Below are 15,096 nucleotides of genomic sequence, written 5' to 3' on the forward strand. Positions count from 1 at the left end.
CCAATTACCACGGCCAAACCATTGCCCACACCACCACTCCCACGACGTTGGCGCGCTTCGCTCCCCCGTCCCCAAACTTTTGAGGGCCTGCATCACGTCCCTGTTGCCGTCTTTTCTGCCTGAACCCCCCTGTCGGATGGTCACTCGACCTCGTGCATTCTGAGCTGTCATCTTGCCCGCCGTGCACTCCAAGCTTGTCTCCCCCCATCGGGACTGCTGAGCTTCAGGGTCCTGCTGAAAAGGAACATGCGCAGGTCGCGGGCAACAGGGGGCGTCCGGCTGTCAGGCAAACAGTTCCGTTTGGCGACGGCTTGCACATCCCGCGGCGAGGGGCGGTGATGACACTAGTGTACTTCGTAGACTCGGACCACGGGGGAAACAGAGACAAGAGGAAGAAGACGAAAAAGAGAATGATGGGTATGGGAGTAAGAGGAGCGAGCGATCGAATGGAAGCAATTGGATTGCTCAATTCCCCCCACAATTGCCCTGTTGGTGCTCAGTACCCGTACCACCGCCTACCTAATAATACTCAGGTACCTCCTCCATCCACTCCCCCCCTCCCACCCGGTCATCCCACTCCAAATCCCTAGATAGGTTGGTATTCGTCCCAGAGGCACCTACACACACCCCCTGCCAAATACCAAAGGCAGAGAGAAGCAGTCCAGCCCAACCTCCCAAAAGCACGACCTCCATCCCAGCCCAGTTTACCGGTTACCGACGATTCCTCTAACCCAAGTTGTGACCGGCACATCCACCCAAGAACCCGTCACTGGTCGGTACGGATACCTCATCCACCCGCTAGACAACCTTAGAAATTCACCTCTGTCCGGCTGACCACGAAGTACCCTGGTCACCTTCTCCTTCTCGCCGTGCCCACGAAGAACAACAGGAAGCAGCAGCAACACACCAGTCACTCCCTACGCATTCCATTTTGCCATAACCACCCCCATCGCCGCTCTTTCCTTCTTTCCACCTCCCTCTCATCCCTCGACAAGAACAACCAATCCATCCGCCTGTGTACACCTCGTTGGTCATGCCGTGATCTGGATCACCATTTTGACTCAACCTCGTCTCACTAAACCTTTCCTTCTCTCTCCCTCGACACAATCCGCTGGAGGCCATCAGGTTCATTGTAGTACCTTGCATCCATCCGAACCCCGGCCAGCAAGTCAACAACGCCCAGTGGAGAGACCCTTTTTTGTCCCTGATTCACCTAAGGAACGGACGACCTTCCGCCACCAACACCAACGCACGATACATACCTCCTCACCTCCCACCTACCACTAAACCACTCTTGCTCCCTGGAGCGGGATTCCGACGAACCATCTGCTAGGTAACATATTCCCTTTCGGTATCAATCCCTAGGGCATATCTTGCCGTGGAATTTGGAGCTCCTCAGAGAATAAACCACCACCAAGACTTGCTGCGAGTACAAGACACAAAGAGGGTGCGCCTGTCCCGAAAAAGCAACAACGCTAACGGGCCATTCGACAGCTTTGCGTCATCTTGCTGCGCGCACCTCCCCCCTAAGCCCTCCTCCCGCTGCACTGCGCGCTGTTGCTCCCTGCCGGCAAACCCTCCCCCTCAAAGACATCCAACCCATCACCCATCTCGATGCTCCTTTCTTGGGCCCAGGCCTCAACCCTCGACTGCGACTACCTCCCTCTTTCCAACCCTTCTTAATCATGCTCGCATCCGACTCTTTCCTACCCTCGGCCTTTACCGACCACGACCCGAACATGCCGCCGTCTGCCGTCATCTCGCCGCTGTCACTATCGCGGATGGCCACCTCGTCCAGCTATTTCGACAACAAGCCGATACCCAGCATCCCGGGCTATTCGCTCTACTCCCCGCAATCATCCGGCGCTGTGCGTTACCCGCCGCAATCGCAATCCTTTCTTTCACCTCACTTGCTTCCCAACGGCCCCAACGGCGCAAACGGTATGAACAGCCTGGACGGTGCCTTTTCGCACGATCAGATGTCGAGAGTGGTTTCGCCCTCACATGCCGAAAACATGTCCACTCAAAAATCGTCGGGGTTCCCGCCCGTTGTTAGAGTCTCTCCAAACGGCATGCCTCATCCGCGCTCCGTCTCCGCCGATGCCGCCTCGGCCCCGGCGTCCGCTCAGATTATTCGACGGTTGGCCCAACAGAATGCGCGGATTCGGGAGGCGTGGGAAGCTGAGCGCAAGTATATGGAGGCGAACCGCGAGCGCGTCGAGGAAGTCTACAAGGAGGAGCGTATGATCATGGAAGACGAGCGTCTCGCGTGGGAGGCCGAGAAGACGGCTTTGTTGGAGCAGATCAGCCGTCTCAAAGAACAGGTCACGGTGATCGACGCTGACAAAATCCGGCTGCAAGGCGCACTGCAGCGAGTCGAGCTAGAGAAAGCGGGCAAAGTCGCCGGCGTCACTGTTGCAATTCCAGGAACAGCAACGCGAAGTTGTGGTGGTGGGGCCGATGGCCCCACCGAACTCTACTTTCCAGGATTCTCCTCGCAACCCAATGACGCGCGGTTCGGCTTCTCGAACGGGACTACAGAGCGGAGGCCAACTACTGGCTCTGCCTCAGCCTCTGTCTCGCCGGCCCAGATCCCATCTCGTTTTATTAGTCCTGTCAGCTCCCGCATTTCTCCTTCAAGACAGCCAGAGACTTCGCCCTTCATCCCACTCAACCCCAACATGCAGCCTACCACCGCAGACGCCGTCGACTTCCTCAGCTCCCCCAAGGACGAGGAACCCGTTCCTATCGTCGACATCCAGATCATCAACCCTCAGCTTGAAGGCGTTCCGCTCAAGGCCCCGGCCATCCATAAGAGCACATTCACCGACTCCGGCATGACTCCCCCGGAAAACTCAAAGTCCTCGTCCAGGAACGCCTCCCCAACTGGAGACTCTGCTAGGTCGAGACGTAGCCCGACCCAGGAACACACCCTCGAGGTCCTCGCCGCCCCTGAGCCCGACCGGCTCGTCATGCACGCCGGACACACTCCCAGCCATTCTCTCTCCGTCCTGGGAACCGCCCCCGGTACAGAGGTCGCGACCGTCGCCGACGGCACCGGTGGCTCCACGCCGACGCTGGCGCCGACCGACATGAGCTCAAACCCGGCGACCCTGTATGATGTCAGGGCTAGAGGCGATTCGTCCGATCTCCAAGATGACGATTTCGGCGGCCCCGACGAGCCCCAGCCCACGTTGGAGGCGACCGACGACGCAGCGCTCAGGGGCCCTCTGATGGTTCGCAACATCCCTGCACATGATGAAATCTTCTTCAAGCGCCTGTCCGAAAAGCTTCAAGATGTCAGTAGCGGCGCGGATGCCGTCCCGACTTGCATGAAGACACCGAGCGACGACGGCGTGGCCGAGGACAAGGAGAACCTTCTCATGGCCAAACCGGACGCAGACGTGGCCAGTGACAGAGGCTCTACTACCGACAGAGATGATGCGTCCGAATCTCAGAGAAAGGCCGAAGACATCGACGTGCCCCTGAAGCTTAGGAAGACAACCAACTTTGGTGCTCCTCTGGGCTCCATGTTCTAAGGCGACAAATTACCAGTATAATTCTTCTTCCGCGGAGCTAGTTCTCCACTCACCAACGCGGCAGACGACAAACCCGCATAGATGTTTCATAATCTCGGATTCCATTCTGCACATACGATCCCCGTCCACTGCACAAACCTGCGGACATTCGACACTCACTTGGCTTTGGTACTCGCTATAGACCAGTCCTACGCCTTTTTTCCTATGTACATTTCCACGCGGTGGGCTCCCTGTTCTTTTTTTCTTTTCTTTTTTCGATTCAACGGCATAGACAGGATGGCTGGGCGGAAATGGAACCCCCAGCAGTCTGCGGAGCAGTATCGCTCGATTTTTCTCATGAACGTATTTGACGGTGTTTACACAAAAATGCACAATACCCCCCGGAGGATTGGAACTCCTTCTCACGAATTGGCTTGGTTGTTTTCAATGGATAAGGAGGTCGACAGAGGCGCACTCACCTGTACCCGGATGGCGGGTATGAAAGGCAAAGGCTGGCGCGGAAGGCGTCGATGATGGAGGCAGAGGGCGTTGAGATGACCCCTTGGCCGAGGTATCGTTAAATTGACATGGCAGCAACTGCAGACGACCGGTGCTTGGTCTCTGGGAGTTGATTGCAAAAGAGCAATGCACTCAACATAGTCAAGCAAATAAACATTGCTAGCACGGTCCTCGTGACCGTCTTATGTCAAGAGATCATCCTATCCGTCTGCTGGTGCATTCCGTGAGACTGGCCAGATAGACGATCGACTTCACACGCTGACCGACGCACGTTGATTTCCGACAGAGTTCTTCCGTCCGTCAACGTTGAACAGGCTTCTTATGGTTGAAATCGTAAACTACCAAAAATTGGCGTCGATCCAAGATGTGCAACATGCAAATGCAACCTTCACTCCCTCCCAGTTCTCCGCCCAAACCCAAAAAATGCAGCTGCGCCTCTCGAATGACGATGACAAAAAGGTCGGGAGGGGGGAACTGGCTTGGCGGTTCCATCTCTTGACCAAGACCAAAGGTAAAGAAAGACATTCCCGTCTTCCCTGATCGAGCGCTTTCCTCCTCTTGTGTCTCGAAACCCTTTTTCTCGGCGGCATCGCCCCCATGACTTTGACGTCCTGTCCCCCAGCCATTCTCTTCTGCACGTCTCGAATCCGGGAGATGGCGGGAGTCCACATGGAGGATACGGATCTGGCTCCGTGCGTGCCGCGTCCCAAGTACATATATATATCTTTCTCTCACACATCCTCCCTTACGAAACTTACGAAACCGCCTTTTTCTCGAATCCATCATCATCCTCCTCCTTCTACCGACTCGAGAAAGGGGTTTCTCCGTGTTGCCCACGCTCCGCGGGGACCGGCAGCCGTCGGCAGGCCAGCAGACCATCTCCCTTCACACCCTCGCAATCAGGTCGTCCAGCAGCTCGGTGGTCTCTGCCGGGCTCGCGATCCAGGCCGTGGTGCCCACAGAACGCGCCTTGAAGTCGTTGCTCCCGGCGCTGAGGAACTGGTCCCCGATGTGCAGCGTATTCTCGCCGGCGATGGGCTGCTCGGCGCGGCCCGCCTTGGCGGCGAACCACCGCTGGCAGACGGTCACTCCCCACGACTTGTCGCCGATGTCGACGAAGACGTCGCGGCCGCCGTTAAAGGCGCAGAAGGGGACCCGCGGGCGGGGTCCGGCGGTGGTCGGGGAGTCCCCGCCGCCTGGTGCCCGCGCGGCGGACCCCAGCGCCGAGAGCTCGAGAATCTTCTGCACGACCAGGACCGTCTCCTCGAGCGACTCGCGGGGGATGCGGATGGAGGGGTCCGTCGGTATGATGCCGACGGCGCGGTCCTTTCGGAGCAGCGTGGCAGGCAGGTTGAGTGTCTTGACGCAGTCGAGCAGGGCGGCCTCGGCGACGTCGAGGAGCGCCGTGATGTCGGACTCGGACCAAGCTGCCATCTCGGGCGTGAGCCACTGCTCGAGCGGCACAGGGGACAGGAGGTGCGGGGACTGCGGAGCGTATTCGAAGAGGTAGTTGGCCTCGCCGCCCATGATGACGATGGATTCCTTCTGGGTCGGCGTCAGGTCTGTGGAGGCCGCGATGGCGTCGAGGAGGCCGTGGAGGCGGGCGTAGTAGCGGTCCGCGGTCGTGTAGCCTGCCGCGGTGACGATGCCAATTTTGATGTCTTTGCGGAGGAGGTCTGGCAAGGGAGTTTTGTTAGTAGAGGGGGGGGGGTAAAGAAGGGTCGCGAGTAAGGGTAATAGGAGGCGACGATTACGCACCCAACAGACGCGGGATCAGCGGACTCGAAGGCTCCAGGCTTTCGCCATCGTCGTAGAGGGTGACGTCTCCGTCAAAGGTGGCGAGCTGAAGCGGGGAGTCGGGGGCGGCGGTGACGGCCATGATCTGGGCGGCGTTGAGGATGAGGCGGACGTCGTTGAAGGACGGCGAGACGTAGCGGCGTGATGAGATGAGGCGGCGCGTGTCCATGTGGTTGAAGGCGGCCTCGAGGGGCAGACGGGTGAAGAAGGGCCCTGCGCTGGGGACGAGCATCTTGAGCTTGGAGGGGAGGTTGTTTGCCTCGTCTTGGCGGGTGACTGTGTCTTTTGTGAGCAAGGCGCGCGCGCGCGCGTGTGTGTGTGTGGGCGGGTGAAGATTATGGGAGAAAGGATTAAGGATGAGGGTGAGAGTCAAAAGACTTACTGTGGTCGTCAATCATGTGCTCGACATCGCGGAAGATCTCGGCATAACGACGGTGGGATTCCTCGGCCATGTGGGCGATGCTCGTCGCTCTCGTGTCGAAAACCCCGGTGGGTTGGGAGTAGAGAACGAAGGGGACGGCTAGAAGGCCCTTGATCCATTCTGCGAAGGGGCGTGAGTGAGTGGGAAATGTGTGAGAGTGAGAGTGAGAGAGAGAATGGGAACGGAAGTGGGAACGGCGGTCGATGGTGCTGTGAGAGAATCATGGCAGCGACAAGGTCTGCCGACTTCTTCTACTATGAAACCGCATGGGCTTATGTGCTTATGGTGCCGATTTCAAGCCCCATGGCGCTCATCGAGGGTGACTGCTGACAAGATGAAGTGATGATGGCATTGTCGTACCTATGAACTGGTCCCGTCTGTGGGTCTTGAGAGCGTCTGAACAAATGTTAGCTGTCCGGTTCATCTCATTCGTTCAACTGGTGGCATGTTTGATTACACTCTACTCTGTATCTCGTCGTCATCTTGGGCTAGAACCGAGGTAGTCGTGAAGACGAAGCTGAGGGAGTCGAAGGATGAGCGGGGGAGGGGTAGTTAGTTGGTCAGCTGGCCGGTTCTCTAGGCGAATAGGTGCGTTCTTGTGGGGCCCGGATGAAGTCCTATAAGTAGAAGTGTCGTGATGGTCGTTGGAGGGTTCGGGGTTCGAATCAATTAGATGAGAGACGTGAAGAAGGTATGCACTCAGAGTTGGCAGGGTGAGTAACGAGAAGGAAGACGGATGAAATGTGATATTGGATTCATTCCCACCGCCCTGGAGACTAAGTGGATCACTGGGTCCCGCTGTCGTGTGGCAGCTGGCGGTCCAGATTCGGTGCTCGACGACGCCGGTCCCCCCGCAACGATAGGCACCTGGGGCCCAGACGGGCAGCGGAATGCACCAGTGCCAGGGGTGCACTGCAGCGCTAGCCATCTACCGGAGGCCGCCGCTACCCGGCCGCAAGGTCGTCCCAATCGGCTGGAGGCACCCGCTTTCGACCTCCTTGCTACCTTGTGACCTCTGCGTCGTCCGCGTCGACTTTCTCTTCACGAGCATCGTGGGCTTCTTGCGAAGTTGCTGATATGAGGTGAGTCAACTATGCCATATGGACTAGAGGTGTGGCATCTGTTCTTCGGCTTGGTCATAGCCCAATCCATTCTACCAAGTCTCGGAAACAGACTTCCTTTCTATGCCCCCCTCACTGTATTGTGCTCGCATCGTATACGACACGAGTGCCCCGTGGTAGTCTGGATACTTCACCACCTCAGTATTGTATTGAAGCTGAATTGGATGAGACGGAGCTTCTTGAGGTGCATTAATGGTTGGGTAATAATTATCACTTATGAGTTAGCTACTGGAACATCTAGGTCATTGGCTTACGTCAAGACTAGAAGTTTACCCATGACACAGACGCAGTTGAACCCTTCACGTTATGAAATAACTAAATCTAATGAGCACACTGACAGCATCGAAGTAATAGAGTCGTCTCTGTCTCTGCCTGGGGTTAGGTACTGTTGACATTCAGGTCTTTGTTGGAGAGAGGGCGGTGGTGTAAGAGCGGGGAACGGTGGTCCTGAGCCCATTTTTAGTCTATCGTATCCAGTTATCTACCAATCACCTGAGTCGGATCGATAGCTCAGTGGTAGAGCGAGAGATTGCAGTTTTACGCAGTTATCTCTAGGCCCCGCGTTCGAACCGCGGTCGGTCCTCGAACTTTTGCAACTCATTTCCACCACACTTTCATTTTGTCGTTTTGGCCACAGTCCTTGCTTCACAAAGGGAGTCATCTCTGGTTCTTCGTTCGAATGTATTGGTAGGCAGTACCTGCCCTATATTTCAAGTGATATAGTGTTGTTGGTAGATCCATCCTTATACATCGCTCCCAATAGACAGAACCTACTTATTCTGACTAATTGAAATCAGTCAATCTGTCTGTCCAGCTTGAATGAAGACTTGGGGACTGCAGTAAATGAATTGCTTAAAGAAAGAAACTAATTGATGCAATGTGAATGCGCATATTGTGATATCGAGGCCTAGTTAAAACGCCCCCTCACTCTCACTCACGTGCGATGGATGGCTGCTAGTAAACACAACCGCCACAGCACCCTGACTATCTACGTGGAAGACAACATCCCCAGAAAGGCAATCTGAGTAAGAGCTTCTCATTGAGCGACTTCTTCCTCATCCTGGGAATCTGAAAAGCACGAGCTTCGTTCGTATTGCCCCTCAGCTCCATCTTGAATCTCCTTTCTGTGCGTAAATAAGTATCAGGCTAGATAAATATGCTCATCAACATGTGCAGGGCGGGCAGGCCAAGTGAGAGGGGTTATCGAGGTGAAACATCTTACGGGGAACTAGTCCTCGCAGCTCGAGACGTATCAATAAGCAGTGAGCTTCCTACACGACCCGAAAGTGTTTTAGAGACCCTGGAAACCTACGTTGGTTCATCGACTGGCTTCCTGATTCTTCGCAATGTAGGTGTTCTGCATAGATCCAATTTACACTTGCATGTTTTGTATCTGTTTATCCCCATTTTCTATGCTGAGAAGGGGAGAAGGTTTCAGAAAGGTTCATGGTTTCACCCCTTGAAACCAAAGCTGGTCAGGCAAAGAAAGAAGTCAGAGACGAGTGTCCTCTCGCGCTGACAGTTATCGGCATCTCGCCCAGCCAAGAATGAGCCATCAGAGTTACTTGTGAAGGAGCACAATAGAACTCGAAGGTACACGCTACTGCTATGTCCAAGGGGCTTAATCCTTACGAAGAGCGCGTTGTCCATTGCATCAAGTTCCCTGGTGACCAACCTACCGAAGATTATCTATCCTTGATGTTACGTAGACATCGGAGTTCGAATCAACTCAGTTATGCCAGATTTGTAAAACACATCTCGAGGCCGAGGGGGGAATACCATCATCCAGAGGCATTGTAGCCACTCAAACTTCGCAGAGTCGACGGTCTCATTCTGACACTACGCCCCATTCATATTTTCAGATGCTCTCGCTCGACCAAAATCTAATAGCCTTTCTGGTGACAGTTTCCGCTGTCAGTCATACTTTTGGCCAGACACCGAGCTACGACGGCCAGAGAAACATGAGCAACTCAAACAAAAACTCGGCTCGCGGTAGCATCTTCTCGGATTCAAGCCAAGGCGGCCCTCTGTGACGAAGACGGTACTCCCCACGATATTATTGCGTCCGATGCCGAGATGGTCACGAAAGCCAACCATTTCCCCTTGGAAGCCGGTTTCCATCTCCATAAACTTCTGTCCTCTCGCCCTTGTTGCCGACTCTCCGATATTCCCACCTAGTTTCCATGCCATCGTCCACTCTCAAAGAACGGTTTCCCCTCTGACTTTGAATGCGCGACACAGCGCACCGGGTGTCGCACTTTGGAGAGCTTTCCCAAGTTTCTCGCAGTTACCTCTTTTCCCAGGCGACCTGAATAACTGAGTGGTAGGCTTGTTCGACTTACTTGGGAGGCGACTTTTGGTGTTTATCGCTCGAGTCACTACCTCGCCAACATCCTCACCACCTTCGCCGTGTAGCACTGGGAGCTTTCTCTTCCATCATCTCCAGTGTGCTGATCATAAGTATCCCTCCAATCGGTGACGAGAGGCTACGGGCCCGAACTTGGCTGTACGCTGTCTTTGCACCAAGGAGAACTTCCAACGAGGCGCAACGGAACTCAGCGCACCATCCCCCTCCGACTCCAAGATACGCAGTGGGCATAGCCGGCGTCCATGCCGTGTTGGGACAGGCACAGGTGCCAGTGACCAGGATGGGAACTTTGACAGGCGACTTACATCTGCAGCCTAGGCTTGAACACTCGGACGGGGTTGCAAGATTTCAAGTACAATGCATAGGAGCATCGGCGAGACTCCCCAAACTACCTACCATACACATACGGCTGATAGTAGAAAGGCATCGTACGTTTTGCATAAACGCGCTGACATGCCGAGTAGGTCGAGATTGCTTCCGCCAGTTGAGCCAGTTCATCCAAGGTCCCAGGCATCGTCTCCCAGAGGAGAGCGATTGCTACACGCCCGCCGATAAAGCCAACGCTTGGCGACTCCATGATCCATCTGCACGGTACGATCTTCAAGACCTCAACACGCCCTGCTCCCAAGAAACAGCCGTCCTAGGCATGCTGCCCGCGGCTGTAAGGCAAGTAGAGGCACTGTGACTGCGATCCGGCTTCATTCAACTTTGACAATAGGCCTTTATTGGAGGGGCAGGCAAATAGGAGAACAGACGAACGTACGTCTTCTTAAACGACCTGTACGAGATGTTGCACTCGTCTTCAGTCAGTTGAAACCCGCCCCCTTTGGTGAACTGCTGAAGGGTATGTCCACGCTTTCTTCCACTGAATGAACCCTGACCCCCCCTCCTCTGACCCGGATCTCACGGCAGACATCAAAACACAAAGCAGTCAAATTCACCCCGGTGAAGGCTCTTGATATCTGCAGGAGCCCCGGAGACTGACGAGACGGTTTGCCATAGACTTCGGGTTGAGCGTAACCCACTCCGGATGGTGCCCAGGTCTGTATTGAGAGCGGTCTCAGATATATCACACCATTGTATCGTGGCACTTTTGGCTGCAACTGCAGTCCACCCCAGCCATTCGTAGGATCCTTTCCTTGGCAGGACAAACACTGTCCTCGAAAGACGGCATTATCGATCCATGGGTCGGGTAGACTCATCGGGCCCACTCTGTGCCGATGAGCTCCTCGAGCCCAAGTATCTCGGCGGATAAGACACGGGCAAGCTTTGCCCCATTGGCCACCAAGTACGTTGTCAACAGCCCTTTCTTTACTTGGTAAGTCGTGATGTTGCCAGCTTCGCTGAATTTGGCAAGAACAGCAGTGTTCAGGAGACAGAGAAGGTTGTACTTGACGGACGTGAAGTCCGAGCTCAGGGAGCGGACAGTTCGCGACGTGCGTAGAAGAGAGCTACCTGAGAATACACGGCGCATCACTCCACGATCATTGCGTGAACACAACTCCAGCGATTCGCGGGTTACACCCTTTTATTATCACTCCAGCTCCAGCTCACCGCTCCGATCATCGTCTCTTGGCCGCCAGATGTTCGTCCTTCCCGAACCGCGCAACTCAATTATCCAAACAGATAAGTAGATGGTGGTACCAGAGGCACTTCATCCGGCTGTCAAGGCAGCTCCCCTCTCTTGAGTTGCGAGACACTCATCTCGGGGACCAAGCTTCCCACACTACCAAAGGACACCAGACTTCCCATACGTTATGTACCCCCATACGGCCACAAGTCTATCCTATTCTACAGCCCGAGAGACCGAGAGAGCAGCAACAAAGACTTCAATCTCGCGCCGCGCAGCAACACCCGCGAGAGCTCATAACCTGCGTCTCAAAGCTATACCCCCGTAGCTTCCGCCATCGGACGCGCTCCGGCTGCAATTGCAGCAGCTGCAGCTGCAGGTCGTAGCTACAGCGCACGACCAGCCGGCCCGCGAGACGCATCGGCTTGAGACACCTGTACCTATCTCCCACCTCAGCTCCAGCATCGAAAGGCCACAGAGCGCCGATGGCCGGCTGTCCACGCTCGGATCGAAGCATCTTAAGTTCTCAACACAAAAGGATGCACAAGGCTTCCGGGGGAACGGAACACTCTCCCCCCCCCCCCCCCCCCCCATTCTGTGCCACCAACGCACAGTTCGCCGCCCGCATCCGCACCCGTCCGCGCCCCACCCTTGAGCCGATCTTACTTCCGCCATCACCTTAGCCCGTCCGAACTTCGGCGGAAGTGATATCAGGGCGTCTGTGTAGATCATACAACTACAGGTACACACGTGTCAAATGGTCATCGCAGTGTACATGTATTTGACGCCCCGCGGGCGCCATCTGCCCGACAACTGGAAGGGGAAACATATGCACTGTGGAAATATGTGTGGGTGTAAGATGTAAGACAGAAAAGAAGAAAAAAATCGAGAAGAAACTCGACACGCTCGGCTTGGCACCTCCCATCGCTCAATGGGAAGCCCCGAATGGGCCAAGAGAATCATAAGGTTACAATCGCAAGCAATATCGAGACAAGCTTCCCCTGGCCAGCAGGAGGTCGAATGGTAAGGCATTTGAACATCTGGTCTGGACACACGCCAAGGCCCCGCGTCGAGACACACACTCGGCTTTTGTGGTGACGGATCGTCGCTCAGGCCTTTCGGAGCTAGAGGAGACTAGGCGATGCAGACGTCTCCAACTCGGGCAAGGTGGGAGAAACGTTCCAGAAGAGAAGCTCAGGGCAAATCTTTCCTTTCGTTTCGCCACAAAGAGATAAGGTCCTATCTGCGAGAAATGTCTCCTGGGTACCGCTCGCCATCGAAACTCTCTTCAACCCCACCCCAGAGCAGAGGTGGTTGGACGGCAAGCCTCCCTTCATCATGCAGATGGAATATCCTCATGACAACGAATTTCCGGGAGAAAAGCAAGCCCGACAACATCTTGCAGGAGAGCTTTGATCCCGCGGTCCGCGTATTGTGTCGGCGGCGCGGGGATCAACCAACCAAATTATTGAGCCGCAAAGCTACGGCGGCAGATGCGATGTGAAGGGCGGAAAGCGTACGAGATTTATCCAGTATATGTGAAAGGAGGGGCAGAGTGTGGGTGAAAGATGCAAAAGAATGATTGGCGAGATGCAAAAGAGGAGCATGAGCCAAGGCCACACCACTACTACCACCACCGCTGTCATCTTTGCCATCATCCATCATGGTGCATGCCAGCCCAGGCCAGCCTGCCGCGTGAGGGATTTATTGTCCTGACCCTCGACGAGATGCCGCTGTGGTACTGACGGAACGGAGAGCCCAAGCAAGAATGGCCTGTTCCTTCCCACCCTGCAAATTGAGTTCTGTGTGTGTGAGTGTGTACAATTTCGATCGGGATAAAAGAGCCCCTCGTGAGCGTAAGCCAATGTATTTGTGCCCCGCGAACCCCAGACTTTTCCTGTTCTTATTTTCGTTGGTAGCCAGCCAATATCGTGATGGGTGTGTTGACTGGTGAGCACTGAGGGGGGGTGACAAGACCCCGGGGCCACCCGTGTTGTCATCGGAGATAGTGGAGGTACCTACTCGAGTCTCGACGCAACTGCCCGGCTGTAGTGGAACAGTGACAAGTTCAAGAGGCACAGTCAAAAGCCCTGCGGCGCGGAAAGCTGCAGCAAAACCCTCCGTAAGCATGGGGCAGGTTCGAAAGCAGAAGGCAGTCGTACGAGCTTCCCCAGGAATCATCAGGCCGGGGTAGGCTGTAATGTCAGAAGCTGCAAGCCTCTTGGGCTGTAGCTCCTACCAACTGTTTGTCTCCAGCTGGAAGATGCACCAGGCATGGAAGCGAGATCCCCCAGCCCCTTTAACCTGCTGCTGTTGTCCAGCAGCCGTGAGAGGGCGGGCACTTCAATGCAAGCCTACTTTTCCAGGGCTTCGGGGGCCTTTAGCTCACCGCCACTTGCCTTGGCGGGAAAGCCGTCGTCGTTGTTAAGCATCGAGGGGCCAGCCACTCAGACAGAAGAGGCTCGAGCGGGGACGGGCCATGCCTCTCTCTCTCTTTCTCTCGCGCCCTTCTCTGGGCTGAGGGATGGACGACGGAGGAAGAGGCTGGTGACGGTGTTGACGGCCGAGACGCACACTTCTATTGGGTCAATGTAGCGTTCCGAAGCCTTTTCCGTATCCCGGCTCAATACGGAGTACGGACATTTGGCTTGGCCTTACAACCGGCCAGCCAGCTAGCCAGCTTCGGTCCGTCTGCCCAAACAACGAGGCATATGTCTACTTCGGCAAACGTTGAATTAAGACGTCAACTGAGGCTAAAGTCGTGGTGTCCCGCCCTAGGAAACCCACCGCCTTATCGGGAACACTCATCGTCCCTCGATAAGGGGCGCGCCAGCTCATGTCCGTAGCAACCTCCTGGATCGTGTGGTATGCACAGCAACAACAGTAGATAGCAACACGCGTCTCGACTCTCAAGTGACTGTCCGTACAACGGCGTAGACAAGCCACTGGGACGCGTCTGCTCTTCCATTCGCCAAGCCCAAACCTCGCTTGCTGCTCGCTGTTCCCGAGTGCTATTTCGGTGCGACAACTACTTTCGCAGAGCATGCGGGCATGAAGACCTGGATCCAATCCAGCCAGTCCCGCTTGGAGCTGCCAGCTGGGGACATTTTTGAGTTTCAGAGGCACCATCTCAACAACTTTCGCACCACAAAGATGGGGGTAAGTTGGGGGGACAAGCCCGCATGTGCCAGTGGACACCATCGAAAGGTTGCTTGCTCAAATCCTAGCGCTGCCAAGTCTGATGGTGCGTGTGTGAGAGGGAGAGACAGAGTCCAACAGAACATAGGATACATCTGGACTGGAGCGGGGGCCATCCACACCTTCGCCATCTCTGTATCCGTATGTGTCACCGACGAAGCGGACGTGACGGAGTCATGGGCGCCTCAATATCGCGACGAGCGGGAGCCGCTCCTGTTCGTTCCGCCATGGCCGTGGAATGTTGTTCATGTCGCCCGGGCGGGCTTGCCTGATACGTGGGTGCTCAGCGGCGGCTCCAGCGTCCCCGGCTGAAAATGACAAAATGACTGTTTCCGTACTGCAGGGCCATGGTCGACTGTCGGTGACTGACACAGCATCCCGGGACTCATTTCGGTGCATCTCGGTCGCCAAGTCGTCAAGCGACAGTCACAACGCGAGCTCTATTGGGTTGGCACGGTCAAGTGACGGGATTCATGACCCGTCTCTCTTCCTCGAGCCCTCAATTCGCACAACCCACTCTTCTCTATCTCCGTACGGCCGCCGGCGTGGCACCGGCCAGCGCCAAATGTCTGGCTCATTTCATT

The 15,096-nt window shown here is 55.6% G+C and overlaps 4 protein-coding genes across 4 annotated transcripts; 2 read left to right on the forward strand and 2 right to left on the reverse strand.

Annotated features, from left to right (window-relative positions):
* Positions 1-1,685: 1,685 nt before the first annotated feature.
* On the forward strand, positions 1,686-3,539 carry CH63R_09955 (uncharacterized protein; the record flags this gene model as incomplete). Its single annotated transcript, XM_018304929.1, has 1 exon — positions 1,686-3,539. One exon carries the CDS (start codon positions 1,686-1,688, stop codon positions 3,537-3,539), a length of 1,854 nt encoding a protein of 617 aa, XP_018154353.1.
* Positions 3,540-4,922: 1,383 nt separating this feature from the next.
* On the reverse strand, positions 4,923-6,737 carry CH63R_09956 (IMP-specific 5'-nucleotidase 1; the record flags this gene model as incomplete). The annotated part of the gene is made up of 5 exons (XM_018304930.1): positions 4,923-5,713; positions 5,796-6,110; positions 6,217-6,375; positions 6,616-6,651; positions 6,713-6,737. 5 exons carry the CDS (start codon positions 6,735-6,737, stop codon positions 4,923-4,925), a joined length of 1,326 nt encoding a protein of 441 aa, XP_018154354.1.
* A 4,205-nt stretch (positions 6,738-10,942) lies between these two features.
* Positions 10,943-11,831, reverse strand: CH63R_09957 (uncharacterized protein; the record flags this gene model as incomplete). The annotated part of the gene is made up of 2 exons (XM_018304931.1): positions 10,943-11,195; positions 11,755-11,831. The coding sequence occupies 2 exons, from the start codon at positions 11,829-11,831 to the stop codon at positions 10,943-10,945; spliced, it is 330 nt and encodes a 109-aa protein (XP_018154355.1).
* Positions 11,832-14,365: 2,534 nt separating this feature from the next.
* Positions 14,366-14,824, forward strand: CH63R_09958 (uncharacterized protein; the record flags this gene model as incomplete). The annotated part of the gene is made up of 2 exons (XM_018304932.1): positions 14,366-14,473; positions 14,594-14,824. The coding sequence occupies 2 exons, from the start codon at positions 14,366-14,368 to the stop codon at positions 14,822-14,824; spliced, it is 339 nt and encodes a 112-aa protein (XP_018154356.1).
* Positions 14,825-15,096: the final 272 nt, after the last annotated feature.

The sequence above is a fragment of the Colletotrichum higginsianum genome (assembly GCF_001672515.1).
Source record: "Colletotrichum higginsianum IMI 349063 chromosome 7 map unlocalized unitig_7, whole genome shotgun sequence".
Lineage (NCBI taxonomy): Eukaryota > Fungi > Ascomycota > Sordariomycetes > Glomerellales > Glomerellaceae > Colletotrichum > Colletotrichum higginsianum.